General features: G+C 45.5%; 3 protein-coding genes across 3 annotated transcripts in view; 2 read left to right on the top strand and 1 right to left on the bottom strand.

The window, feature by feature from the left end:
* The first annotated feature begins 7,761 nt into the window (after positions 1-7,761).
* On the top strand, positions 7,762-10,570 carry LOC128710764 (neurotactin). The gene is made up of 2 exons (XM_053805617.1): positions 7,762-8,869; positions 9,006-10,570. The coding sequence occupies exons 1-2, from the start codon at positions 7,762-7,764 to the stop codon at positions 10,568-10,570; spliced, it is 2,673 nt and encodes an 890-aa protein (XP_053661592.1).
* A 3,224-nt stretch (positions 10,571-13,794) lies between these two features.
* Positions 13,795-16,071, bottom strand: LOC128712275 (E3 ubiquitin-protein ligase RFWD3). The gene is made up of 2 exons (XM_053807169.1): positions 15,396-16,071; positions 13,795-15,317 (listed from the first exon to the last, which is right to left on the bottom strand). The coding sequence occupies exons 1-2, from the start codon at positions 16,069-16,071 to the stop codon at positions 13,795-13,797; spliced, it is 2,199 nt and encodes a 732-aa protein (XP_053663144.1).
* Positions 16,072-17,335: 1,264 nt separating this feature from the next.
* LOC128715805 (cold shock domain-containing protein CG9705) overlaps positions 17,336-27,480 on the top strand; it is a 30,179-nt gene continuing 20,034 nt past the window's right edge. Inside the window, exon 1 of the mRNA XM_053810721.1 lies at positions 17,336-17,496. Within this exon, the coding sequence (XP_053666696.1) occupies positions 17,336-17,496 (161 nt within the window). The remainder of the gene's footprint in view (positions 17,497-27,480) is intronic.

Here is a 27,480-nt window from a genome sequence, read left to right as displayed (position 1 = left end):
TAAATTCTTCGGTAGTTTGCTAGTAGCCCTTGATGTTTCGTGTGGTAGATTCATAGAGATTTGCGTAGAAGTTGTAGCATGACTTCCGTAAAGGTCCCCAGCTGCATGACTCGTAAGGTACTGCAAGTCTCACCACAATCGTGCCGTTAAAGATTCTTTTTGGTAATTCCCTGCCGAGTTCTGATTGGAGTCTATTTAATGCCGGAGAAGAAGTCATTGTCAAATTCTTGGCATACTTACTGGGAAGGGTACTGCTGCACTAACTCCCAACATCCACCGTGAACGTTCATCGCTGCGTTACCAAACCAAGCCAGCAATGTTATCTCAAGGGCGCATATACGTGTGTGTGTGCATGTTCGAAGGAAGTACATCACGGTAAACTATGCTCCGTTAAGAGCATTCCAAGAAGGGTTTCGGAATGACACGCATCCAAGAGTATGTTGTTCCGGTAGCGGTTGGATGGATGGAGACGTCTTGTTTGGGGTGCATTATTTACGAGCGTTTTTTGCCGTTTGGCTTAAGTGAATTGTTCACAGCTATGTGAGGATACGGTATCTCCCGTGGTACGATGTTAAGTATCGGTTCACACTCCGACACGCATCAGCGTGCGCCACTATTTACAATGGAAGAAATGAAAATAAACAGCCTCTCTCGCACGCTCCGGACGCGGGAAGACGGGAAAGAAAGTGCCGGGATGGCACTAAAGTACAAGATGTACTCCCTCTCATCCGTTGATAGAGGAACGGTGGCGGCGATGCGCTGACGATTGGGTGATCTTGTTGATCTGGGCGATCTGGAAGTGACAAGCTAACTGTAACAGATGGATGTGTCAACACGCAAACGTCATTCCGGTGCACGCCATGGACTCCAATCCCACAATGCAACTCGGTAATTGTTGGGAAAGAAAAGTGCATGCAGCATAGCGCCCGCTTCCGCCTAGTTGGCAGCGTGGGTAATTAAGGTTGAATGCCACCAACCGTGTGTTACGTTTGGTGACGAAGGGGAACCCAACCGGTCGCGATAAGCGTAGCGACGCACGCGAATGGCACGAGGGCTCCACGAGTTGATGTTATCTATCGTACGAGCGTTAAAAAAGCCACAGCCTGGACCGAGGGACACATAAATTATGGCACTGCACCACCGCCCGCTAGCTAACGAGCTCTCCACACGGGGGTCCTCCCACAATAAATTGGGTTCTTGCCTACTCGAACCCTGATTCCGGTGCTGCCGTTGATGGTGGAAAGTGATTGCGGTCCGCGTTTGACGCGAGCGTTTGATATGATCGATGACAAACACTAATCCCATCTAGATCCGCAGCGAAGTAGCAACGGTGCTCATTAGAATAAACGTCACTTCCTATGTTATTTTTAGACATCTTCGCGCCCGGTACTGCATGTACTACTCGCTTGGTGACGGATATGGTAAGGTGGCCACCGATCGATTGTTTATTGCTTTCAGCCACCCTGGCACACAGGTGTTGACGATTTCCATCGTGAGAGGGTTAGAACTGTTGTAGGAAGTGCCGACAATCGAACGCCAAATTGATCGTTCGATTAACTTTCATTTCCGTCCAGCTTAAAACCGATATTAAGCGATGCTTTTAAGAATGGATTGCGCCGAACAAGAGCCGATCGTTGCAAACAGTGTGTGCAGTTCCGGTTTCCGGTTTCTACGTGAAGGCAGAACAGAAAGCAAACGCTTCAATCGTATTTTTTTTCGATTGAAACGTTTGCAATGTGTGAGTTTTATGATGCTTTTGGATGGCATCAAATTGATGGTTTGTTCTCTTGATTATCCACGCTTTAACCAATATTTAATTTCTCGCTCGCTTTCGGCTCAATTTCCACACTAAATTGACGGAATTCAAGATCTGACCACGGTAGTATAAAAGTGCAACAAAGTTTTCTTCAATTTAAATGCGTCTGGACGACATGAAGAAAATTCTACGCTTGAGATGAAGAAGAAACCTTCCCGCTTGTTGCTGCTTCTGCCGGACAAAACTGTGGCGGGATTGCGTTGGTGTCATGTAGACCGATAAATTTCCAATGTTTGTTTATGTAGTTCACACCCAAACAAGAGTGGCCAACAATCTTTTTTCGGGCGTACCGAGCTGTTGAGGGCATGTGCATCGAAAGATTGCTTCGCGACGTAGTTCGAGACGAACCAGCGAAGCAAAACACCAAGGATCAGCCGATCGGTTAGCCGATCATTGCAGGCCTTTCGTGTTCCTTTTTTCACTCGTCTACGTCCATTCTTTCCCATTCGCCCTATTTTCGTTCTTGCGTGTTCATTCACATTCTTGGTGGCTTTTTTTTTTGTAAAGTTTGGTTTACGTTAAGTACGGCTCTTCCCGAAGGCTTCAAGCATCAAGACCCAGAAAAAAGATCATAAATTTGGAAACTCCCCACGCATGAAAACACAACCACGCAATCGTACGTCCTTTCGTGTGTTGTGTCTACATTCCCGGCCATTCCACACTGTGGAAGGCTTTTTTTTTACTTTCTTTCGCTTCTTCCAGTGCCCTTCGATCGCCATCGGATCGTCGTCGATCGAGGGACATCGATTACGTGAAGGTTTTTTTTTTGTTGGTTCCAACAGCTTCTTTAAATCATAAATTGTACCTTTTTTTGGAAAAGGAAAACTTTGTTCCGTTCCTTTGGGGTGGCTTAATGTACGACGATCTTCATCATCTTTGTGGGGATGTTCAGACCGTTCTTACTGCCACGTTCCCTGGCTGTGGCTATCGAATTGGATGCTTTCGAACAAACGATTTGTACCAAATTAAACATTGGATGGTCACCCTACCAACTCTAAATGACCACCTATGTGTACTATGCGAGTCCATCCGGTAGGGCATCCTCCTCCAAAGCATCTTGAACGACCCGCGACAGGATGTTGCTCATTTTAATGGAACTGGTAGGTGTGTGCTCATGTCAGTCAAGATACCCTACCCTTCGGAATGTGACATCGAAGCTGCATTCGTATGTCTCCGTGTGGAGTTGAAAAGGAATATCTTTAATTGATTTTTTATGCTGATGATACGTACGTCGATGATCGCCGCATCTGGAATAGAATTTCCCCGATGCTACCCGAGTATCATATCGCGTTAAGCTGTTATGATCTTCTAAAACCATCATTCCAGCACCTTTTAAGGGCATCGCTTGCAGTGCTGTGGCTTTGTTTGTGCTTGCGATCTCGCGATTGAAATCTTTCCCATCTTATTTCCCACCGCGTTCCAGCCAAACCGGGCAGCCGTACGCGGCAGGAAACAATTTCGGTGTCATAAAAGAAATGAACCTTGCCCGCGTGCAGGAGAACGTACGACCCGAAAGTACAGCAAATGAACCCTTTGCTCCCAATCTGGTTTCAATCTCCAAGAACTCCGGACCCTTTTCCGTGAGGTTAAATATTGTCGACCAACCTAGCAGGGCCTGGAGGCCTAGTCTGCGCTACTAGCCGCTCGGCTGAGTCGCTTTATGCTGCAGGGGAAGTGTTTGTGGTACTTTGATGTTGTTTACTTTGGTCAACGCCATCAACGCCATGACCCCCGAGAATGAACCCACGGTTCGTCCTCCTTTCTTTTATGGCACCACTCTCCGTGCTTTCGCCCTGCCACTCCCTTCAACGGTATTACACTCGCAAGAAGTCTTTGGTAAAGGGTTCGAAACATCGCCAGCTCCAGCAGCAACTGGTTCCGAAGTGAGCGTTATGAAACTAACGCTGAAACAAAAACAAAATAACCACAAATTTGACCGCTTTGACTAACCGGGGAGCCCATTGAGAGTGATGCTTTCGGGGAATTATTTTCACGAGCGTACCATGGTGGTAAGTGTCGAGTGAAAATTAACTCCAAAACACTACATGCTGAAGACTGGGAAGAAGCAAACATTTGCATGACTCACACGACGACCCATTGTGTTTGATGAGATGATGGTAGGAAGGGTTTTGCAGCTGTACTTGTGCTTGAAGTCTATCCTCTGCGATGACTCATAACTTGAAGTTAGTTCTTCTAATGCTTGACAACTTAAGGAGCTCCCTTCTTGATTTGCAATTTCTGACATTTGTTGACTTTATTTTCGCAATTTACCTTTTGGATTCTTTCTTTTGAAATTTAGAGTAGAAGTAGTCTAGAGTGTATTGTTTCTTGTACGCTTCCAAATTTTTCTAAAGTTAGAAAAATGACGCCACAAATATTTGTGCAAACATGTTGGGGAATCGTCTCAACACCGGATGCGGACGAAGTCTCATTGTCTCATCCTGGATCCGGGGCTACTGTTCTTCACCACCAAGGATAAATTGACGGTCTGGAGGAATAAAGATGATAAAGAATAAAGAGAATCCTACAAAGTTTTCCCAAAAAGTACATGATTTGGCAAGGAATCTTCTCTTGTGCTCAAACAAAGATGAGCATTGCTTAGTTGGTTACGTCAAGAAGTGCCTACGGATGCGTCTGTTTCCTCTGTAGAAACAGCACAAAGGCCTCTACAATGTTCTTTCCAGTTCTAATTTCGTGCTACTATTAATTTCTTTTTCCTGGAGTGATACGAAGTCAAGATGCTTCTTTACTTACCCAAGAACATGACCGGCCAAATGAACCATATCTAAAGCCCAACGAAAAATACTGGGATATTATGAAGAATGTATGTCGAAAGCATTTGAACAAGTCGATTCTTAAGCAGACATGACCCAAAAGTGAATTTAAGTACAGAAGAAACTGCAGCCAGATGTTGTACAGAATCTGACGAGTGGAGTACGGTTATGGTGTTGAAGTTGAATGATGCAATCTGATGTGGGACACCCTTTAGTAGTATCTACCGTGAAATGGTCCTGATAAGATTTAGTATCACTGTGTGAAGACTGTCATTGTTGTCACTAATCCATTAGCTCGCTCGTATGTCTATTAAAAAGAGCTTGTCGCTTAGATATTGCTTAGGTACGCCTTAGACAGAAGATTAAACACTCTCTAACGTGAATGTGTAGCGATAATGAACGAATCCTTTCTCCAAATTATGCCAATCTGGTAGAAGTGTCTTGTCGACACACTGCTCAATTGAATCTAAACGACAACAGGTCTATGTGTCCTTGCGATTCTACACATTTCTCAATGTGCCAGCTGGGCGATACGAAACACAGCCCAAGAATGGTCCCGTGAGAATTATGCTGTTTGCATGAATCACGCGCATGCATTGCTGCCCGATTGTGATCTAATTGAACAATCCCACCTCCCCCCGGACCCGTCGTCGAGTAATTGAGCATCCATTGTTGCAACATCCACACGATACGACGGGGTAGCATGACCCAGCATTACCACCGGTCCGTCAACAAGATCACACATTGGGGCATGATTCGCCGACTACTGGTGGGACCATTTTGTGTCGTTGTTTAATTAAAACATAATAGCTTTTCGGTGGCTTCGATGTCAGGCCAAACATTGGCGGCAACACTTCTGACAAAGCCAAATTCCTCGGTCAGCTCCCGAGTCAAGAGGGCCGTGGCATTCCGCGGCAAGCGTCGTGCCCCTGAGGAGTGATTTTAGATTACACGAATGTGGAAGATGTTCTTTTGGATCGGTTCACGGGATCATAAATAAATCTGTGATCTTTATACGTTCAACGTGATATTGAGAATATATTCGAGCATCAGCGTTAGACAGACGCGGACACTAGTGGCAGCACCGAAACATGACGGTACCGGCATGATGCATTCGGAAAGGAATTTTATTTATGAGTGCGTAAACTGCGCGGGCCTTGATTTGTTTCAATTAAAAGGCCCTTTTTCCCCCGGTAGAAGGGCGAAAGCGAATCTATCGAACAAGTGTGAGATTTTCCCTTCGAACAAATTGACACTCGTGCGCCTCGTGGATTTGTTGTAACAAATTGGGAATAAACAGTTTTTGTGGTAATCGCTGCTGGGAAGCCTTTCTCTTGTGACCCTTCGATCGGTTCGTCGTGTGAGGAACAAATTTGCCCTTCAACCAGTTTGCGTTAAGCGTTCATTCCTTGCGGTAGAAAGTGGGCAACTAATTTTTCCACAACGTCAAGGTGGAAAATCTCTCAATTTTTCACCCATTTTGCAACACTTTGGGAGAGAGAAAAAAAAAACGCATCGCTGGCGCTAAAGCGGTATGTGGTTGTAGCCGTACGATAAAGCCGTAATTGGCTTGCCATATTAACCGAATGACCGGAATTGGACGCGCAGCAGATTGAAGATTGCTGCACCTTTCTCTAACAGTGAAAAAACTTAATAGAGAGAGCGAGAAAAAACGGCCCACCAAACGTGGTAACACTTTTTATAATCTGGCGTATAAGTGCAGCAAAACACGAAGAAAATCGCTAGATTGAGAGATCAGATGGGAATGAGTGGCCACATTTTACCTCTTTCGTTTTAATCTGTTTTTTTTTCTCTGCTCCCGCACTGATCGCATGATCAGGTGCGGTGCAGATCGCTTGAAATGAACGATAGGAAGGAAGCATCCGTCCGTTCCGGGTCGAACGCCCGATGATGGTGGTGGTGGTGTAAGAATCCGGACATTTACTCGCGTACCGCGTAAACCGGCTTCTGCAATCGGGGCCATCGGGTGGAAATCGTTGGCAGCGGCACGCGTAATGCGAGCATTGCGAGGTGAACAATTATGATCTGCCATTACCTACTTTCGATCAACCACGCGTCCAAAGCCTTCCGTTTGCTGCGTTTGCTCCGACTTCCTTTTTCGGGGTGATTGAAAGCGGGTTCAGCTGAACATCAGGTACGGTCAGAATCGAAGTCGGTTCCCGGGGAGGGAAGGGTTGTACTCCCAACTGGAGCACGCTCACGAGGGCAGAATTTAAATTGCAACTTCGGTGCTTCAAGTCGTGGTGGAAACGGCGGAAAATAGAACAGCCGAGGGAACTTGTTTCTAGCCCGCGATGGCAGGGACCCTTGAAAGCAAAACCACCGGTGGCTTGAAAACGATCGAGGTCAGCTGTTGCGCGCGAAACTGACCGTAAAAGGGCCATAAAAGGTAAGGAACGTCAGCGCACCAACGGGAACAGTACACCTGTTGGTGGACGGTTCCATCGCGTAAAAGGTTTACGGACGAAAGCTCTTCCTGTTGGGTTGAGTTCTAGTTTTGAAGCCAAGTCTTTTATAACCTTCACTGATATGTATCTTAACCGAATCAATCAGAAATCGATGGTAGGTCACTGATCACTCAACTGCATGAGGGACCAATTTATGACCATTTTGTGGAAAAAAGTAATTCATCCTCAGGACAGTCAGTTGTGATAGGAATACAATTTGAGTCACAAGAATTAAACCAGTACAGTTCGGTAAGTTCTTTTAAATGGACGAACGAACTTCGTTCGGCAGGTTGAGTGAACTACCCGTCGAATGTAGGAGCATTTGGTGCACGATTTGGAACGGCAGGTTGAGCGAGCTATATGAACGAGGGTTGAGTGACCCAAATTTTATGAGAGACAAAAGAACGAAGTTCAGTTCTTCGCAAAGAACGAACCAGTTCGCTCAAGTTCATACGAAACTAATGGCTCACCCAACCCATAGTTTGGACGTAATCTCTTGACCGAGATTGCAGCTGAATATCGGGGACACGTAGGATATTAATGAGATTTTGTTACGCCCTACTTATAATGGCGCACTGATGTGCCGCTTTAAGAGTGTCAATGTACTAATGAGATTACAATTTTCTGTCCGCTGCTCTCACAGGTGCTTTTAACGCTTTACACCACAAACCCAGCAGAGACAAACGGTTGGCCGGACGGCGAGATGGGCGAAACCGATGAGAAGGAAACCGCACCGGCGGCGAACACAAACGATACGCAAAACCCGGAAACACCGCAATCGAACGCGGACGGGCCAGAGGTAGAGGCAAAGGAGACGGAAAAGCTGCTCGGCACCGAGGTGGAGGAAAAGCGTCCATCCCCCGTAACACCGACCGGTGACGATAAGCCACAAACGAAGGCGAGCAGTGAAAATGTAGCGAACGGTGAGGAAATCATCAACATACCGGAGGAAGCGGTCACCGGCGGTGATGTGACGGCCGAGAACGGCAAGAAGGACACGGCCGACGAAACCGGCAAGGCGGACAAACCGAACAAGGTGCAGGCGGAGGAGCGCGAGGTAAAGCCGAAGAAGGTACCGGCGGGTGCGTTCAAGCTGCCCGGCTTCTTCAACAAGAACAAGGACAAACCGAAGGAAGCGGACGGTGCGGACAATGAGCTGCTGGAGAAGAACGGCGGTGAGCATGGTGAGGGTAAGGACGGTGGCACCAAGACAGCGGACGAGGGCAAACCGGGCGCAGACGATAAGCCGAAGCGTGCCGGAGGGTTCTTTGCCAACCTGAAGCTGCGCAACCCGTTCGCCAAAAAGGCGACCGCGCCGGACGCAACCGGTGAGACGGTGGACAAAGCGGCGGAAGAGGAGGAAAAGGATGAGGTGACGGCAGAGGCAACGGACAAAGCGAGCGGTGCGGAGGAAGCCGGCGGGGACGGCACGGACGAGAAGAAACCGGCAGAGGACGAGCCGGAAGTGCAGGCACCAAGGAAGGGACTGCTGGAGGCGCTGCGTGTACCGCTGGCAAGCATTATCCCGAAGCGATTCAAACCGGTCGCCAGTGGTGATCCGGAAGATGACATCGAGCTGGGCAAGACGCCCAAAAACCGGGCGGGACTTGCCTCGATGGAGACGCTGGATGATTCGCTGAAGGATGCGGACACGAAGGATACGGTCGACAAGCCCGGTGCGAACGGAACGGATGGGGAGGCGCTGGTCAAACCGGAAGACAAGGAGGCTAAGGATAAGGCAGCCGAAGCGGAAGAAGACGCACAGGAGCGTAGTTTGCTGCAGCGGGTGCAGTCTTACCGGTGCTCAGTTGGTAAGTTAAGAATGTCCCGTTTTGTTGAGGCTTTTTGGTCTAATGTCGTCGTGCTGATGTGAGAAGTTCTAGCTATTCACCTTAAACATTGATCGACCTTCTCAACTAATGTTGTTCTCTATCTGCTCTCCTTTAGACGACATCGCCATCATTGCAGGTGTGGTGATCTTCCTCATCCTGGTAGCACTGATCATCGCGTTTACGTTCGTTGGCAAAAGTGAACCCATCACCGCACCGGTACGCGACGGCAAGTACATCGAGACGGTAACGAATTGTGGACGGGTCGAAGGCATCCTGGAGGATGGTTCGTTCGCGTTCCGCGGTATCCCGTATGCAGTGCCCCCGGTCGGTCCGAACCGCTGGAAGGCAGCCCAACCGATCGAAAGTATCGACAATTGCTGGAACGGCACGCTAAAGGCCCACAACTCCACGCCCGTCTGCTGGCAGATCTACGCCGACGGTAAGGTGGACGGGGCCGAGGACTGCCTCACGCTGGACGTCATTACACCGCACGTGCGCTACGACAACCCGCTGCCGGTGGTGGTGCTGGTCGGGGCCGAATCGTTCACCGGCGATTCACCCGGCAAGCTGCGTCCGTCCACGCGTTACGCCCGTGCCCGTGACGTTATCTTCGTGCGGCCAAACTTCCGGCTGAATGTGTTCGGGTTCCTCGCGCTGGAGCAGCTCACGAAGAGCACACACCCACCGACCTCCGGCAACTACGGGTTGACCGATCTGATTGTTGCGCTCAAGTGGATTCAGCTGAATATTCCCCATTTCGGCGGTGATCCAAAGTCGGTAACGCTGTTTGGACACCGTGCCGGTGGTACCATCGTGACGGCGCTCGCCTCATCCAACAAGACGACCAAACTGTTCGCCCGCACCTGGATATCGTCCGGCGCGTCCATCTTCCCGGGCAAACCGTTGGCCGACTCCGAGAAGGAGAACGCACTGTACATGAGCAAGATCCGCTGCGAGGACAGCAACTGTCTGATGGAGAAGGAAGACGAGGACATTCTGGATGCGGTGCCGGATGTGTGGCGTCGTACCTTCCCCGATCTGCCGGCGGCGGACGAAAATGCAACCGCGCGCCACGAGTGGCTGGTGCTGGACGGGAACATTATGCAGCAGCATCCGGCCGATGTGTGGAGTGCGGACGTGTCCAACAATGTACGGTACGTGATCGGGTCGACCACGCACGAAGCGCACAACACCAAGCTACACCTGAAGTACACCGAGTGGACCCCGGAACTGGTAACGCGCCACGTGAACGAGAGCGTTGTCGGTAGGCTTGGGCTCACGGAGGAGGCACTACGTCGGTATAACGCCACCTACCAGGGTTTGGTCGCGATGGTATCGGACATACGCACCATCTGCCCTCTGCTGACGATCACGCAGAAGCTTCAAAGCTCGCAGTTCTACGTCGTGTCGCAGACGGGCGGCGAGCTCGGCATGGCCGATGTCGATTCGGACGTGCAGGCTATTCTTGGACGCTACGAACCGAAAACGCCCGAACAGCGGCGGTACGTGTCGGCTATCCAGCAGCTGTTCTACCATTACGTGTCGCACGGCGAGATTAAGCACGAGCTGCGGAAAAAGCTGCTCGACGTTGGCCAGGATGCGCTGCCGACGTACAACACCGACAACTGCCTGTTCTGGATCAAGAACGATGTAGTGCCGCGTTACGCACGGTTAGATTAAGGTGCCAGTTAGGGCTAAGCGAGCTAACCAAAAAAAAAATTCAACGACAACGTGGACGAATGCAAAAGTAGACACGGAAGACACGGAACAGTTCTTCTAGCAGTTAAGAAAACGCGGATATTATGAAACCTACAATCTTTAAGACACGACCAGTTATACACTATATACAGTTATACAAGTATATAATCGTAGTCGATCGGCGGCCAGTATTCAAGATGTAACACGGGAACATACACAGCCGTACGTACACCACTGACTTGCCAAACCCCGTGAAACATTACCGCACCTCCCATAGCCGGCTATAGCTCAAAACGAAAAAGGGAAGGCTAACAGTTTGCCAGCGTAATGGCTAGGTGGGCAAAGGCAAGGATGTTCCTTTTTCCTTCCCCGTTTGTACCGTAAACATGCCATTTTTCGAACCATGTTTTAAATAGCGCTTACTAGCAGTGACGGTAGTCCATTTTTATTCTTCGCGGCTGGAAGGTGGAAAAGGGCGAATTTTGATAAAACAATTTTTCCATTCAACATTTTGCGTTGGTCTTCGATTGAGGGGAAACGTATGAACTAGTAATAGCTGTAGCAGTGTTCAAACAGTGACAGTATTCTAAATGTGGCGTGCATCATGTGCTCAACCTGCCATCCCATCCGCTTTCATCCTAAACACACTCACTTCATCCGCATCACCGGTGAACGCAGTTGATGCAAGCAGAAGATTTCAACAACCGTGGTACAGCTTTTCGTTAATACCGCGCACTGTTATATTCGGTAGGCATAAGCGCATCGCTTTTGTAAGCAAATGGTTTGTAGAGTTCCACCTGGAGCTATGTTTCCGGAAGATGTTTGACAAGCCTGACAAGCATGGGCTCTTCTACTAGCTTGATTATAATTTATTTTGTTCAATCACAATGGTAGTTCATTTTTCTCTTCTAGAGAGTGATGGAAAGCAAAAGAGAGAGAGAGAGAAAGAAAGCTAGAATTTAAAACCAATTTTCTTTGTTTTGCTCGCTAGCTTCAAATTTGCTAAACGTAACTAAACTTTTACACAAAAACCGGTGGGTAAATAAGGCTGTTTTGTACTACTTTTAAAAGCAAGATAAATTTACAACGGCGGTTCATCGTAACGCTACCGCTGGAACAAACTGAACAACAAAGTACAGTATCTCAATTTTTTAAGCATACAAACAAACACACAAGCAGCAGCATACGTTCTAGAATTGCGCTACAAGAATTCATAACAAGATGTGCTCGTCCGCAGCGTAATGTGAGGGATGTGGAAGAAAAACAAAAATTACAAAGACAAGAAGTAAGATGAAACTAGATAAAACAGTAGAGTATGGTAATGCAAACTCGCTAGCGAAAGCATATGATATACATATAGAGCAAAGTGTACACTACCGAAACAAAGCCGAAAGAGGAAACATTAGAATGGGTGAGGATCAGCAGCATACGTGTGCTTGATTCGGATGTGATTAGATAACTAGGGCAAGGAAACAAAATACAGACGAAAGATGTGGTGCAAGGTGAGCGTAATTTTAGCAAAACATAACTAAAATGACCCACATGCACACAAACCATACTGCAGACGAACCACATCCTACGTGTATTTGTTGTAATTTATAATCTATTTGGTAGTTTTTAATTACGATATGTGTCCTATTTTATGTCCCCGACATGATGCTATCTCCTTCCCGATTACGACTCCGATACGTTTTTTTTTTGCTCCAAGTAGTGTGTAAATCCTAACCTGCCTTTTCCCTGCGTCCCAATCCTATTATAGTTTGCGTGTATGTTTATGCTGTGTAACTATTATTTTTTACATATTTTTTTTAACATTTCGTCCATTTCTATCTCTAATATCCCGTAATGTTCTATTACTGAGCGATAATTTAAAAATATGGATAAAAAAGAACGTTTGACAGTGTCTCGAGTCAGATGTTACTTGTAATAAGTGTTGCACTAGGAACCTAGAAGCTAACTATCCTTGCGTTCACGGCAGATCGACACAATACTCAGCAACTGACAAATCTACTGCATTTACATTTGAGTCAGTCTCCCTTCCGGGAGGGAAGAATAAAACCACCCTTAAGCTATCGTTTTCATCGTACTACATGACATTCTACGCTATTGCATACTTTCTCATACCGCTTGATGAAAGTGATGATTTTTGATTGTGTTTTAGCATGCGAAACACCTTGAGCAAAGTGTTTCGGTTACAAAATCAATACAATTTGAACTACTTTTTGTTCACTTTTCATACAGACAAAAACAGCATAATAAGGTACAGTACGTGCAAGTAGTACGGAGCGTACAAAGGTGATTGCGAGCAGTAGAATGAAGAGAGCGAAAGAGAGAAAGAGCAAGTGCATAGAACGCAAGATAGAGAAATAGAAGGGAAAGAAAGCAATGCAATGTGTAAAGTCTTAGCATGCTACTAAAACAAATGAAATGAAGTAAAAATATACACCCTTGTTTGGAAAGTAATAACAGTGACAGTTGAACGAAACAACAATCCGAAAAAATATTTTTTTCGTCCTTATTGAAACGGCGCGTTTGACATCCCTGGCCTTCATGTAGGTCCACAAGGTATTGCTTAGTTCGTTCTTTCAAATGATACTAAAGAGTAGTCCTGGTTTCTTCATATCGTCAATATTATTTGTACTTACATTTGAGTTGTTTTACAAAGAAAATCTTACTTTTAATTTTATTAGTAACATCTTATTCATTTATTTGTGAAGAAGTTAAATCAAAATCAATAGCAATCGCGAATCGTCCTTGCATTCACGCACCAATCATCCCAGGAATAAATTGGCAGTCAGCGCGGTCAGTATCATACAGTCGGTTGTTTGGAATTTATTTCGTTTGCATCCCCCCCCCCCCCCCTAAAATTTACAATTCGTTCCGGATCCTGTCCGCCCAAATCTGGTTTCGATAGTACACGCGTTGTCGGTAACTTGACCGTTTTTTTTGTGTTGTCTCAGTCTCACTCTACATTAAGACGGTAAATACGGCACCGGCTCTCGCTGAGTGCGGCCAGATACGTTTGTCCCGGTGACGAAATCACTATCGGGCAAATGTTGAGTATGGGCTCGCCCGTTGGAAACTGTTGCAGCCATCGGCGTCCACTGTTGGTGCACCTGTCGTTCCGGATCCTGTCCGCCCAAATCTCGTTTCGATAGTACACGCGTTGTCGGTAACTTGACCGTTTTTTTTGTGTTGTCTCAGTCTCACTCTACATTAAGACGGTAAATACGGCACCGGCTCTCGCTGAGTGCGGCCAGATACGTTTGTCCCGGTGGCGGAATCACTATCGGGCAAATGTCGAGTATGGGCTCGCCCGTTGGAAACTGTTGCAGCCATCGGCGTCCACTGTTGGTGCACCAGATTGAAAGCACCTTGGCATCTTCCTGGTACGCCGCAACCAGCGTGTTCGCACTGTTCAGGTACGCCTGTGCACTCCGGTACATGACGGTTTGTGAGCGAGATCCTTCGAATGTGTGTTGCACTCTGAGCGCGAATACACCGTTCAGCTTCTCGAGCGACGCCAGCACTAATGTGGTCGGTTTATCTACGGTTGGTCGCACACTGAACAGAATGAGCCCACTGGCCGGATTGTAGCTCATGGTGTTGAAAGCACCGGTAATGTTGAGCAGATGGCTTTCGATCTGCTGGGTCGGTGTGTACTCGAAGAACCATACGGATTTCAGCTTGCACACCAGAAACCCACCGCATGGGATCGTTGACGTGGGCTCCACGGAACAAATCTTTATAACAGCCGTGTAGTCGTGCTGCACGTGTCCCACGCGGAACTCCTTCAACAGTTGCTCTGGATGTTGAATGTCGTACACGTACACGGAACCACGTTGGCCTCCGAGGTAAAGGAACTTGGGTCGCTCCTTGTCGAACGCACAGGACCACAGTACCTCCTCCTGGTTCGGTGTAATCGTACACTGAACCGAGCGATTTGGGATCGAACAAACTTTCACCATCTTCTCCATCGTGGCGCACGCGAACAGATCGTCCGACGCATCGACGGCAATGTCACGCACGGATCGGGACGATACCAGCATCGAGGTCGCTCCAGTGCTGGTCGTAAACTCAGGCACCTGCACCATTCGGATGCAGAACCCAGGAAAGAGCGGCTGGGTAGACTTTTGCGAAATGAGCAGCATCTGGTGCTTGGCCGAGTACGCTAACGCCCGACTGCCACCTTCACGCGCTATCTCCATATTCTTCTCCAGGAACAGTTTGTAGCTGATTCGGCGATCCGTCGATGATTCGAGTTTTTTATCTCCAAACAGATCCATCCCCCGACTGACCGCATCAAACTTTTGCTTCATTGACGCAATCACGTTGCGTTGGTGTGCAATTTCCTCGTTCGCAATGTGCAGCTTCACGTTCAGGTCGATCACCTTCAACTTCTCGCGGCTCAACTCCTGCATCAGTTCTTCCTCACGCGTATTGTCCACCGCCTTTACACAGCGCGCATAGATAAACCGAATGTCCCGCATGGTGGCCCGAGCCTTACACGTTGCACAGCTACGACTAGCGGCCGGTTTATCCTGCATCCAGCGCTTGATACAGGCCATACCGAACAGATGACCACACTTTAGCGATACCACCCGGTGGTCCCCCGTCAACGTCCATTCGTCCAGACAGATCGAACAAAGCAGTCCTTCATCGTCGTCTTCCTTCTTGTGGATGGAGGCACTAGGGACCTTTATAGGCGAGGCAGTTCTTCTACGCTTTTCTAAAATATAAATACATGAGGAAAATTAGCTAACATGAGATTGCCTTCCTTCCAGACCGCTCTGTCCTTTAGACTGACTTCGTCGTGTTGTAACCATGTCTTCGGACCGGTTTGGTGAACTGTCCGAAAGAACCATCGGTTGGTCCATGCTAAGATCAGACGATTGACGATCGGATCCCGGGCGCGAAACTGATCCCAGTCCAATCGCTATAATTTCTTCGTCATCATTGTCGTTGGGGTTATTTGCGAGCGGAGCTTCCGAAACACTGTTTGCTGTTCTTTGATTCGTACCGCCACTCGGAGCGGAAGCTAAAAGAATCGGTTCGGTGTCTTCTCCCACATTGCTTCCTTCCGTTCTGATCTCGATCGTGGCTTGTGCTTCCGGCACGCTGTTCGTTATTTGTCGATCCGACTCGTCGCTTGGATGCGACCCTAGCGGGATCGATTCAGTGTCTTCATCATCATTACTGCCATCCGTTCGGACCTCGATCGTGGCTTGCACTTCCGGCACGTTGTTGACGTTGTTCAGCAATATTACTGGCGACAACATACCCTGCTGTACGCGTGCTAGCTCGATTTCCATATGCACTACAGGATTATCAAGCACATTGATTCGTCGTGGCAAAATCATTTCGCGCAAACTTTCGTTACTGACCACGTACTCTTCTTCGTCATAATGCAAGAAATCAGGCAACGAATCCGAATTGGTCGCTTCATCCGATTCTTCGGACAATCCATCGTTCGATTCCTCCATTCCGTGTGGTAAAACTTTTGCTAGAGCTCCATTTGTTACAATTTCGCTTAAATGGACGCAATGGGACGCACACAAACCGTCCAATGAAAAAAGCGCAAACAAAGGAGATGACAGCTATTTGCGAGCCAAAATAATGAATTCATTTTTTATGCGCGTACAGGGTGATTCGTGCGATAAATTGCCTCTACTTTTTTTGCATTTTACAAGTGTTTCCTGCTTTTCTATTGCATACAAATTCACGCAAACTTTTTGTTTTAAATGATATCATCGGAAAGTGTCAACAGTTTTCCATTGCTCTTGTGTTTTTTCTGGATTTGTATGAACCCCAATTTAAAAATGGCATCCACGCTATCGTTTGAGTAGATATGGCAACGATTCTCGAAAGGACGGAATGGAATCAACATTAAAATTTACGTGATTTGCTCATGGTGCTTTGTTTTTTAACTCCATTTTAACTTTTGACTTTGTTTTTTAACTTTGCCTACATTAAGCTGAAAGTTTATGGTTTGAATATTCTTTCAACAATTCCGAGATTATTCAAATATAATTCAAATCATACCAACTGTCAAACCGAACACACGTTTGACAGCGAGTTTGACAGTTTCGTACAGTGGTCAAAAGTTGATCAAAAACGAGCTTTATTTTAAAATACCCGAGCCGAAAGTGCTCACAATTTTTCATAATTATTCTGCTTAACTTTCTACTTGCGTTAAAAAATTATAATAAATTTCCGACCCGTTGTCGTAAAATTAGTTGTGCGTCGAACAAACAGCATACGCGTGCATCGACGCACGCACGAACGACATAACCAACATACCGTCGCCGTGAACAGCGCACGAAAGCATCGGGATTTTCAGTTGCGTTCGGAAAGTTGTTGAGCATAGTTCGCCCGTTACGAGTCTGTGGTGCGTTGTTAGTGCAAGCTATATTTCCTCGGCAGACGACGCGTATCAAAGTGTGCGGCAATCGTTCATCCGTGTGTTACTCCCGTGTGATAATCAAGTGGTCACCATCTTGCCTCTTTTAACGCCGTACGAGAAGCACGCATTAAAGCTACCTACGGTGTTTGGTGCACAAGGTTCGCGGTTAATTTCGTTTGTTTCGTAGTGAAAAGTTAATAAAAACGTGCATTGATCATTGCCAACTGTGTGTAAAAAGTGTTACAGCTAGACACATCCACGAATAAAAGCGTCTGTTACGTTCAACGCCGGACAAAGGCAGGAAATACTCAACACCGGAAACTTACAGCATCTCATCCATCACCATGTCCAGCAGTATTCAGATTACGGCCGATGACAAACCGGCAACCGGCTTGATCACACCAACTAAGACGCCGGTACCACCGGTGTCTAGCATTCCCTCCAGCCCGTCGCATCTGCAGCTGCCATCGCCGATTATTACGCGCCGCACCAGAACTGCCTCGACGTGAGTAAACTCTTTCCCGACCGACGAGGTCGAATCTAAATCGTTGAACCGAAAATACTCATGGTCTGTGGTGTGTGCGTTGTGTTGCGTCAACAGCGCGGTTGGTTATCGCTTACTCTGTCGGTTAAGCTGTTGTTTTGTGTTGGTGCTTCTGAAAACTTGATTGGAGACCAAACAAAACACCCGATAACACCCGTCACACCCGGGGGTCGACGCGAAGGTCAGATGCGTACGGCATGGAAGAAGGTCTGGCCGGCAATGTTTCCTCCACAAAAAAAGACAAATGGGAAAAAATCCTTGTAACAGATATTTGATTAGTTTTGGTCTATCGGTTCTTGAGGGCTGCTCGTTTCCGAAAACTGCCCTGTCACGTCTTCCCGTTTATTATCACACCGCAAATAGATGGGTAAACTTTTAACTTTTATTATCTTACATTGTTAACCGTAGGTGCGTACGATAACATCAAAGAAGATTTTACAAGTCCGAGTTTATTTGCTACCGTTGAAGACCTTTACAGGGAGAGTGCCAAAGGTGGCCGTCGCGCTTGTTGCATCAGCCATGAAACCTCGAACCGAAAACACATCCCTTATCGTCTCTAAAAAAAATCCCACAATTTATGCGTTCAACGTGCAACAAATCGTAACCGACCGGCCCCGGAAACATATCGGTCAGACGTGGGTGTCATTCACAATGCCGATTAACGAAATGGCACGTTTTTTCCTGGAATTTCTCACACTTTTCCTGGTTAGCACCGGTGTGTACACTTCACCCATTTGGGGAATTGACCGTCTGCTGAACGATGAAGTTTGGATCATCCACATTCCAAGATATCCTCTTTGCGAGGAAGCTGAATCAATTACTTGATCTGGCCCCCCTACTATCCCGTTGGTGAGTGTGTAACTGCATCGTTCCATTGTATTCACTGTATCTTCCCGCATCGGCAGAATGGCTGGCTAAATGAGGAAACGATTTATTAATCACGGCCCGTTCCCCGGTACGCTCCAACTGCCCTCCGGTCTATCACTCTGAACCACGGAGACAGCATAACTTAATTTTGTACACTTGTAAGCTCCCGACAGTCGATAGAAGGGAAGTAAGCGATGGTTTGTACTTGATGGCGCATTCCGTAGATCATTAGTCGGGGGGAATAGAAGCCAGAACGGTAAAGCAAAAAGAACCGGAAAACCACAGGAAGGCGCTTTAATGGATAGAGAAAATATGCCCATCGGAAGGAGACGATGATAAAGCGATTAAAGGGGATGGATTCCCTATCGGCACTGTCGTGTTCTGCGCGTGTGATGTTCACAAGAGGACAGTAGCATGCTACATTTTATTATACTTATACGGTAAGAGTTTTTAAGTGATCTTCCTTATAACAACTTCCTTCTCTAGTGATGGCGAATGCATTGCCTGATTAAAGTAAAACGTATCAGCCAAGACAAAAAAGTGACGCCCGTCAGACGATAATTGAATGCTTTATAGTTGATTCTTCGCTAAACCAATTAGCGGGAGGTGGTTGAGAGTGTTACCAATGCTAAGGTCATGTAGCACTACAATGGTGTGTTAATTGCTAAGCACAGCTTATGAGACGTCCTGCTCAATTGATCGTCGTGTCGGAAGCTGCGTTTATAAAAGCGTTAATTTATACCTATTGATTGTACCTAGCTTTATGCCTACCACTGTTTTATTGGAAAATTAACACCCTTGAATAAACTATTGCTACCTTCATCACGAACCGGTTCACCAGTGCACGCGATGCAGGTTGGTTGTTTTTACGCCGTTGTAAGCTAACCTTTTTCTAGGTACAATTCAATTTGTCATTTTAAATGGTCAAGATCGATACAGCTTTCGTGTTCGACACCACAACATGCACCGGGTAAAACCACTGGCCCACGTAAAGGTATCAATATTTATTAGCGGTGGCAGGGGTTTTGATGAGGGGAGAGCTCACGTGACATGGGAGCAGGGTGTGTGCGTTCCGGATGATTCCGGCAAGCCGGATTTACGATCGAAGGAATTAATAATGTTATGCAACACCCGACAATGGTTGTTCCGCCTGGGTTGAGATTGCTAATTTAAACCATCCTTACATCAAAGGGAATGCAGCCCCAGGTGCGTTTGGGAGAGTTGCTTATTTGACGAGGAATTTTATTTCATTCCACGACCAATCAGATTTAATCGTTCCATTATTTTCACCGAACGAGCGTCAAATCAATAATGTTGGGTGAGGAAGCATTTTGTGGGATTGTGATATAATTTCTCACTGACAATGAAATGTTTCTGCTACGGACACTCTTCTTTTGCAGCGACACTAAATCAATGTGCTGATAATTCGACAAAGTTTTTCCTTCCACAACTCAGTGCACTTCCGAGCGATATTAATAAGCTTTCACCAGCGAGTAACAGCGCCCTTTTGCGCTCCGTAATAAATCCTCTTAAATAGGTGCTAAACTTTGACGAAGCCCAACCGAGTGTGCCCAATGGAATTAGGTTTGCTCGCAAAATTGGGTCTTAAATTTATCAAAACAAAAAAGTGAGTAAAAACGTCCGAAGGCATGGTCCGGAAACCATCGCATACGAGCGCTCGATTCGTGCTTTAGACAACACATCCCTACGATACGGTTGCAACTTTGCTCGTTCGGTGCCAAAAAAAAAAATAGGACCAAACGTCGGAACGGCATGGTAAGAGTGCAACAACAACAGCAACATAAAAAAAATCAAACAACATTGCACCCACAGACGGGCGGAAGTGCTAATTGTTATTACATATACTCTCGACGGTAGTTTATATGTAGGAGAGTTGTTGGCAGCAGAAGGTGATGGGTGGTTGGGCGAGAGATATTTTCCATGGTCTTCTTTTCGGTTTTAGTTCGAACCTCCGCCAAACCTAGCGGCCATTGGACGACAGTCATAATAGGTACCGGATGTACCCGGAGTGCACTGGGCCGTGCATTGCAGTGTATCATAAATCGAATGAACTTTGGGGAAGCCTTGCATGATATACTATCGGATGGTAATAAAATGATGTTGGCCTAAATTTTCAGCTTGCTCGCTCTTTACAGTCATTGTGGGTTTTAGGTAGATGCGTAAGTTGTGGGTTATCGGTAATGCATTTTGTCACATTATTGAACCATTAATTGAATACATCGTTTTATAATTTGAGGCCTGTCAAATATCTACGGACAAAACAATAAAGCGTAAACGTTTTGACAAACAACGTTAAAACTGTTGCAAAAAATACATGTATTTATTAGTTTTGTGGTTTAATTATACATCAATTCCAAGTTTGTAAAGTGATTACTTCAAGATTTGTCTAAATTGGAAACGAGTCCAATATCCAATCCGGTGTAACAATTATTAATTACTACCATGGTAAAATCTATCCACACCAACATCCTCAAGAGGTCTAAGGCCTGCCATTTCTGGCTTTCTTTGACTTTATTTTACACTCCGTAGCTGGACAGTCAATCCTGCGTACGGGGGGATTAGTCCGGATGGGATTTTGGACCGGTCCTGTCTTGTCAGACAAACAGACCGGTGTAGCTACCGATACACCACCAGGCCACCCGAATTATCAATCACTAATTGCAGGGTATAATTTAAATTTGGTAGCTTAATTTATTTAGTTGACCGGAAATTAAAAGTTTAACTCATGTAAGTCTTTATCCTATAGGTTGGATATACTAGGGGTTATTAAGAGTTACATAAAATTCTATTTGTTTGCTCATTGACTTACAGTACAAACTATGCGTATATATTCCTGGAACAAATTTGTATCATGTGAAATAATTTAAACTTTATCCTTTTTACGTACATTTGCAAACACCTAATAATATATGAAATGTACCCTCTATATACCATCTCACCGTAGGCATTCCATCGCTCATATTGATGTGGAAAATTGTCATCACATATTGGACGCGCTTCTTAATCCTCCCCTGCGACCCGCATTCGAATAAGGAAAGGAAATAAAAGACTCATCGTCAATTGAAAAATGCTCGAAGCACGCGCCTGCGGTGGTGCAGTAAGATTGGCCTGGATAGGAAAGTTGCCATCCGACGTTCAAAGCGAAACGATGCATTTGGTGTTGCAGATGGAGATCGTGCCTGGTGCAACGCCATCGGTTGGCAACCTGTTTCGGTGTGCCCATCATTCACTCGATCGACACATTTCGATTTTTTTTGCTATCGACAACATTGCTGCATGATGCTGGAAGATATGTTTTCCATTCCAATGGTGCTGTTTATGTCGCATAGCGGATACCGTTTGCCGGTTTCTCAAGCAGACATCACGCCCGTTCGGTATGTGGAATGTTTTTCTTCGTCGGCATTTAGCTCTCGAATGTGTAGGTCGTTACGCGCTCGAAACATGGAACTTTTGTTACGCAGTTTGACTCTTCGGTCCAGCGGACGGGAGAACCTAGCCGTGGGAGAAAGGTAGCATTTGTTTGGGTTGCAACACAAACCCAACGCCACACAGCAGACATGTTCTGTTTTTACATCCTTCGGATTCTCATGTTCTATGAAACACCGGAAAAGTACAAACACATTCGTTGTTCAGTGCGTGTACGCACTAACCGGTCTGTTTAAAGTCCGAGACTGCTCTAGTTAGGTGCGGTAGAGGAATTTGTCATGACGCAATTTAAATATACAGCTCGTACGGTATATTTTAAGCCTATGGAGTCAGAGCAGAGAAAGAATGAAACGATGTTGTGTTGTGTTCGTTTGTATGATGCAACATATGGTTGCGGGCGTTCATTGAACTCGAAAAGGTATACAAAGGATATTTAATGACAAGGTTTGTACCTTTGGTCTGATTTTTTTTGCTGTTAGATAATGTAAATTGATCATTGCACAATAGTTAATCGGAGAGCAAACACAACACAAATGATGGTATTGGGCAATTGTCTGTTTCATTACAGTTGATTACTACTCACGACCTGCTGGTGACAAACAGTTTCAACTGTGTTATCTGTTCCGAGTTCGGCCATAGGAGGAGATTGTGCATGAGTGTGTTATAAAGCCCTTCCCCTAAAATCGGTCCACCTCTAAATGATGTTTGGAATCAATGAACGGATGTTACCACCACAACGACCACTGGTTCAAGTGCCGGTTGGTTTATCATATGCTTCCCTCCTACTTTTTGGTAGTTTTTTTTGTTCAATTTTCCAATCGATAAATGACCTTTCCCATCGTGCCGTACACTGTGCCGTTTTTCCACACTGGGCTCAAATAGCAATGGTAATCCAATTGCAGCTCATTCGGAGCAGAAACTTCCAAATAGGTGGCTTTAAGTGAAGGGGACTAAAAATTAGAGAGCGTTGTTGGTGTTGGGTCCCCCAAAATTCGATCCTTTTGCCATCGGATAGGTTTGATACGGTGTCCGTTCCGAAGCTTATTACCAGGACATTGTCACTTCGCAGGTACGCAGGTTCCATTTATTTCCATAATGTTTTCAACCTTCCCTTCCACTTGTTACATGCTGGTAGCTGGTTGGCTTCTTTTACCATTTTTACTCTGCATAGTGTGGTACTCAATTATGGCCACAAGCGCAAACAATGCAATGACTGATAGTCTGAAGTAACAGGGGACACGGGAAACTCGATTTTAGATGGTTTGTTGGTTATGAAATCAAGACCACATGCCTGCTCAATAAATATAGCGGGTCCTCCCTGAGTGCGACCGCCAGCGGTAGTGCAATCAATGCGTTAAACAGTTTATGACACCGCAGACAAATATTGCATCGCATACAATATTAATTCATGTTGGTGCTGTGTGGGCTGTATGTGGAGCATAGGGCTGATTGGATAAATCTTGCAAACAACATCTCTTCCGGCTGGTCATTATTAATCCATGTGTCAATGCGTGTTGTGTCAATTTTCCATGCGTGAGAAATAGCGAAAGGTTCCATTACGATCATTCCGATGGAAAATATTGCAATTTTCCATTTCCCGGTAGAATATACTACCTTTTCACATTGTACGTAAGGGTACGATTTTGTAGCGAAATGTTACCTATGTCATAAATTATTCAAATGAATTCTGATTTATACAGCGGCCTTTATCGCATTACATTTGACAAGGGTGTGTGTGTGATCGAATGCATATGCATAATAGAACACGTGTTTTCGAATCGATTTATTATTTAATCCTGTACAATAAATTATGTTTAGATGCTATCGGTTATTGGTTTTTTTAAAGTAACTTTTCTTATTTTAAATTGCTTTTGAATAATTAAATAATGTTGAAGTTTTCAAAATGGGGATAGGCACTTTACGACTAGTCAGTCAGCTGCAAATTTGAACAGTACCTATGCCTCATTCGTGAACATTATTTCATTATTCGGAAAAAGCCCTAACAACTAGCTTTTCAATAGAAATAATGAGGAGGATTAGGGCTGTAGTATAAAATCTAGTTGTAAAAATAATCTCTCACTGATTATAAATAGTAAAACATTAAAAAAAGGAAATACGCCTGAAAGTATGCAATCACACATGATTCGGCTTCGCTTCAAATCGTCTGATAAACCCATATCGAACATATGTGTATAGTGATTGCATACTTTCGGGCACTGCTACGCTAAAACACACAGCAGTAATATGAAATGAAGTGTTAGAATTATACATCAATTAAAAGTATTTTACTGCAGTATTAATATAAGATTTCGATATACGATTTATTCTATATCCAAGCTTGCATTACAAACAATAGAAAATCCACCACATACTTCAGCGTCAAATCTTCCCTGTATAAAATCCGTAATCCAAGAAACAGCATATCTTCCGAGGAAAATAATAAAAAATCCGTCAAGCAAAGGCATTTACAAACACTATTTAAGACAATTACAAAAACCGAAAATATGTACGCAATACCCGTCCAAAAACTGGAAGCAAATATGGAGAAATCTTCACAAAAATAGTATGACAAGCAATCAGAAAAACCTGTACTACTATTTAATTCACGGAAAGGTACACAACAACGAAACACTCAAACGAATGAACATCAGAAACTCAGAAAAATGTGAAAGGTGCAATGAAATAGAAACGTTAGAACACAAGTACGCAACCTGTTCCATGATAAAACAAAAATGGGAATTTTTTCTAAAATTAACCAAGCAATTCAATCGAAAAACAAAAACTCAAATCTGGGAGGAATTAGTTTTCCCCGAAACTACCAGGAAAGGAGCGGTTTTCAAACACTTCGTCAACTACATAAATGCAGTTAGTCAAAATCCCGATGTAGACTTAAGTGAAGAATTACTAAGTATAGAATTTTAGACTAAGCTATTTTATATTGAAATACAGTTTTTGTTTGACTTTGTAAAAAAAAAAAAAATCGCAAAGGACGCTAACAAAAAAAAAATTTATTCATTAAAAATATTGAAGAAGCTCGTAAAATGTTTAGGTGTAATTAACATTATGAATGGAGTTCCAACTCAAAAAGAATTGTTTTATAATCAATTGGAAACTATATACATATACAATTATCATACTTCCCTCTGTCTGCAATGACACGTGTTCTTTTCTCGTGCGTGGTACGTTTGCTTAATCCACATCCAATGTCAATAGGTTGCACAACGAAGGTTTAATCCGGCTGTGTGTGTTGGCTCTTCCAGCAGATAACGCTTCCTCATCTTCTGGATGTTGCGCACGTTAACGGCAGGAACATCACGTTCCGTGAAATTAAATCCAATTTAACAAGAATCGTTACACGTGTAACAAAAGGGAAAATCATAAACGCATAATGCTGACGCTGCAAATCGGACCATTTTCCTGCGTGTGCCTTTTTGTTCATGTTCATACCGCTATCGAAGCTCTGTTCGCGGTATAGCAAAAAGAAAACATTTGAATGGCGTACATTCCACATCGCGCAATTAGTGGTGCGTGATGGACAGTTTTGGGCGGTTTCGGGTTCGGCAACTGTCTGTGAGTTGGCACTTATACACCCGAACCACATGAATGTAAAGCCCAAAGCACACACAACGGGATTAAAAAAGTCCAAAATGTAAATGACACAGCAACAATGTGCTCTCCCGGGCGCCACGTGCACAGGACAGGTGTAGGAATGGAGCGCTGAGCCAAAGGCTTTAAGGGCCATTCCGTTCCAATTTGTCTCTCACTTCGACCACCTGCCTCCCATCCGTGCCCGTTGAATTGTCAATTTTATTTATTTTAGCTTTTGCCACCGGGAAGTTTTTGTTTTGCTTCGTTTTGCATTTGCCTCTCCCAAAAGGATACGCTTTAGGGCAGGTTCGCGAACGGCACCACAGTGCAGCTGGGGTTCCCACTTGTGTTGAGCCTTCCATCAAGGAGAGTCGGTACATTTCACAGGCCATCCACACCTCTTCCGTCGGGACTGTTCGCTGTTTGCTGGATGATTGGAAAGGACGGAAAATTGGATCTGCTTCGTACCACCGGTCTGGGATATGATGGTGCACGACCTGCAAAAAAAAAACAATGAGGTTATGGAAAAAAAACTAGGATATAAAACACAGACCCCAAAGAAGGAACGAATCAAGAGAGTTTTTTGTTTGTGTATGTGCCTTCCTTCCATCACGCTTTATCTGCATTTGGTGCGCTGTGTCGCAGTATTTCGTCCCTGCGATTCCCATAACACTCCAATGCCTGAAGCAAGCAGTAAAAACGAGGGAATAGTATTGGTCCGTTCTCCCGGAGGGCAATCCATGCGCATGCATATGCATGATGCGCATTGCATTGTCTGGTAGGTTTCCTGGTTCCGTTTCGGGCACGGTACGGACCGAGTTTTGGTGTGATGGTGCAGTAGTCCAGTACGAAGGACGAAGCAGCACGGTGAGCGTCATCCATCTTTCTGTTCGCGTCGTAGGTCATTCTGGGGGAGAGGTTCAGAATAAATATCATTAGTTGAACATTTTCCACCACCCTGGGTGTTTACCCATGCACATGTGCTGGCTCGCCGTGGTACGTATGTTGCCCTTTTTCACACACGATGCCAAGGGGTTGGCCGTGCAAGGATTCGCGTTTCTGCCTGACTGACAGCGATAGCGACAGCCGTTGGCCGTACACGCACCTGCACCGGACCGAGCTGATTGCGTGTGCGAGTTCCACCGAGTATGCCAACCACAGGCCACATCCGCATGTGCAAGGACTTCAAAGTTACGGCACGAACTTCCGGCAGCTTAACCGTTCCAAGGATTCCAGTGCGCGGAACCTCCGGTGACTTTGGTGAGGTTTTGGCGAACGTATTTGGGAAAGACATTGGACGCTAGCTGCGGTATGTACACATACCACCTGCAACGAGGGTGAAGTACACGCTGGTTTGGATTTCCCAGACGTGGAAACACTCAACTTTTCGACATGGATGCGCGTCACCGAGCAAAAGACTCCCCCGCCTCCCCCTCAAAGCAGTACGAAGCTATCATTTTCCCAGGTGTCTTACTTTCAATGGTCGTGCCAGATGGATCGATGCGAGGTACGGACGTATCAAGATGAATGGATACAAATTTACCAGCACCAAGAAGGCGAGCGGTGTACGCTTCCGGTATTACTTGGTGATGCCACGGTTCCGGTCAGGAGTGTATTTCCGTGTGTATAGTATTTTTGTAGCTCCCCGCTGGGTTTCGTACAGAAATATATTATCTAGAGACAGCACAAAGGATGATCTTCAGGGAAGACGTCACGCCAGTGGGTTGCTGACGTGAGGACCGGTGAGCTGAAATAAGGAACAGAAGTGTTATGACGCACCGATGGTGAAGAAGCGATAAACTAAACATCGTGTTATCGATTGGAACAAAGACGACCATCAAAATGAAGTTTGCCCGAGTGTGAATGCTATTTCCATTTATCTGTTATCTTTAATTAGATGGTTCCTGAAAAGTGGTTCCCATCATCCCTGCTTACACTTTCTTCAACATTCAAAGCGTTAGTATATGAATTTGTTGTAATATTTATGTTTCTTTTGCATCTCCAGAATGGAAGATGCCCAATTATTTATCCATCCTATGCCAG

This window comes from Anopheles marshallii, chromosome 3 (genome assembly GCF_943734725.1).
Source record: "Anopheles marshallii chromosome 3, idAnoMarsDA_429_01, whole genome shotgun sequence".
Classification (NCBI taxonomy): domain Eukaryota; kingdom Metazoa; phylum Arthropoda; class Insecta; order Diptera; family Culicidae; genus Anopheles; species Anopheles marshallii.
The sequence above is the reverse complement of the archived record's forward strand: the minus strand, read 5'-3'. Positions and strand labels throughout refer to the sequence as shown.

What these genes read in the sequence shown, in the direction of transcription:
- LOC128710764 (XM_053805617.1), top strand. Translation starts at nt 7,762, where the DNA reads ATGGGCGAAACCGATGAGAAGGAAACCGCACCGGCGGCGAACACAAAC. An exon ending in GTCTTACCGGTGCTCAGTTG is followed by an intron (nt 8,870 to 9,005) that starts GTAAGTTAAGAA and finishes GCTCTCCTTTAG; the next exon opens with ACGACATCGCCATCATTGCA.
- LOC128712275 (XM_053807169.1), bottom strand. Translation starts at nt 16,071, where the DNA reads ATGGAGGAATCGAACGATGGATTGTCCGAAGAATCGGATGAAGCGACC. An exon ending in CATGGTTACAACACGACGAA is followed by an intron (nt 15,318 to 15,395) that starts GTCAGTCTAAAG and finishes TTTATATTTTAG; the next exon opens with AAAAGCGTAGAAGAACTGCC.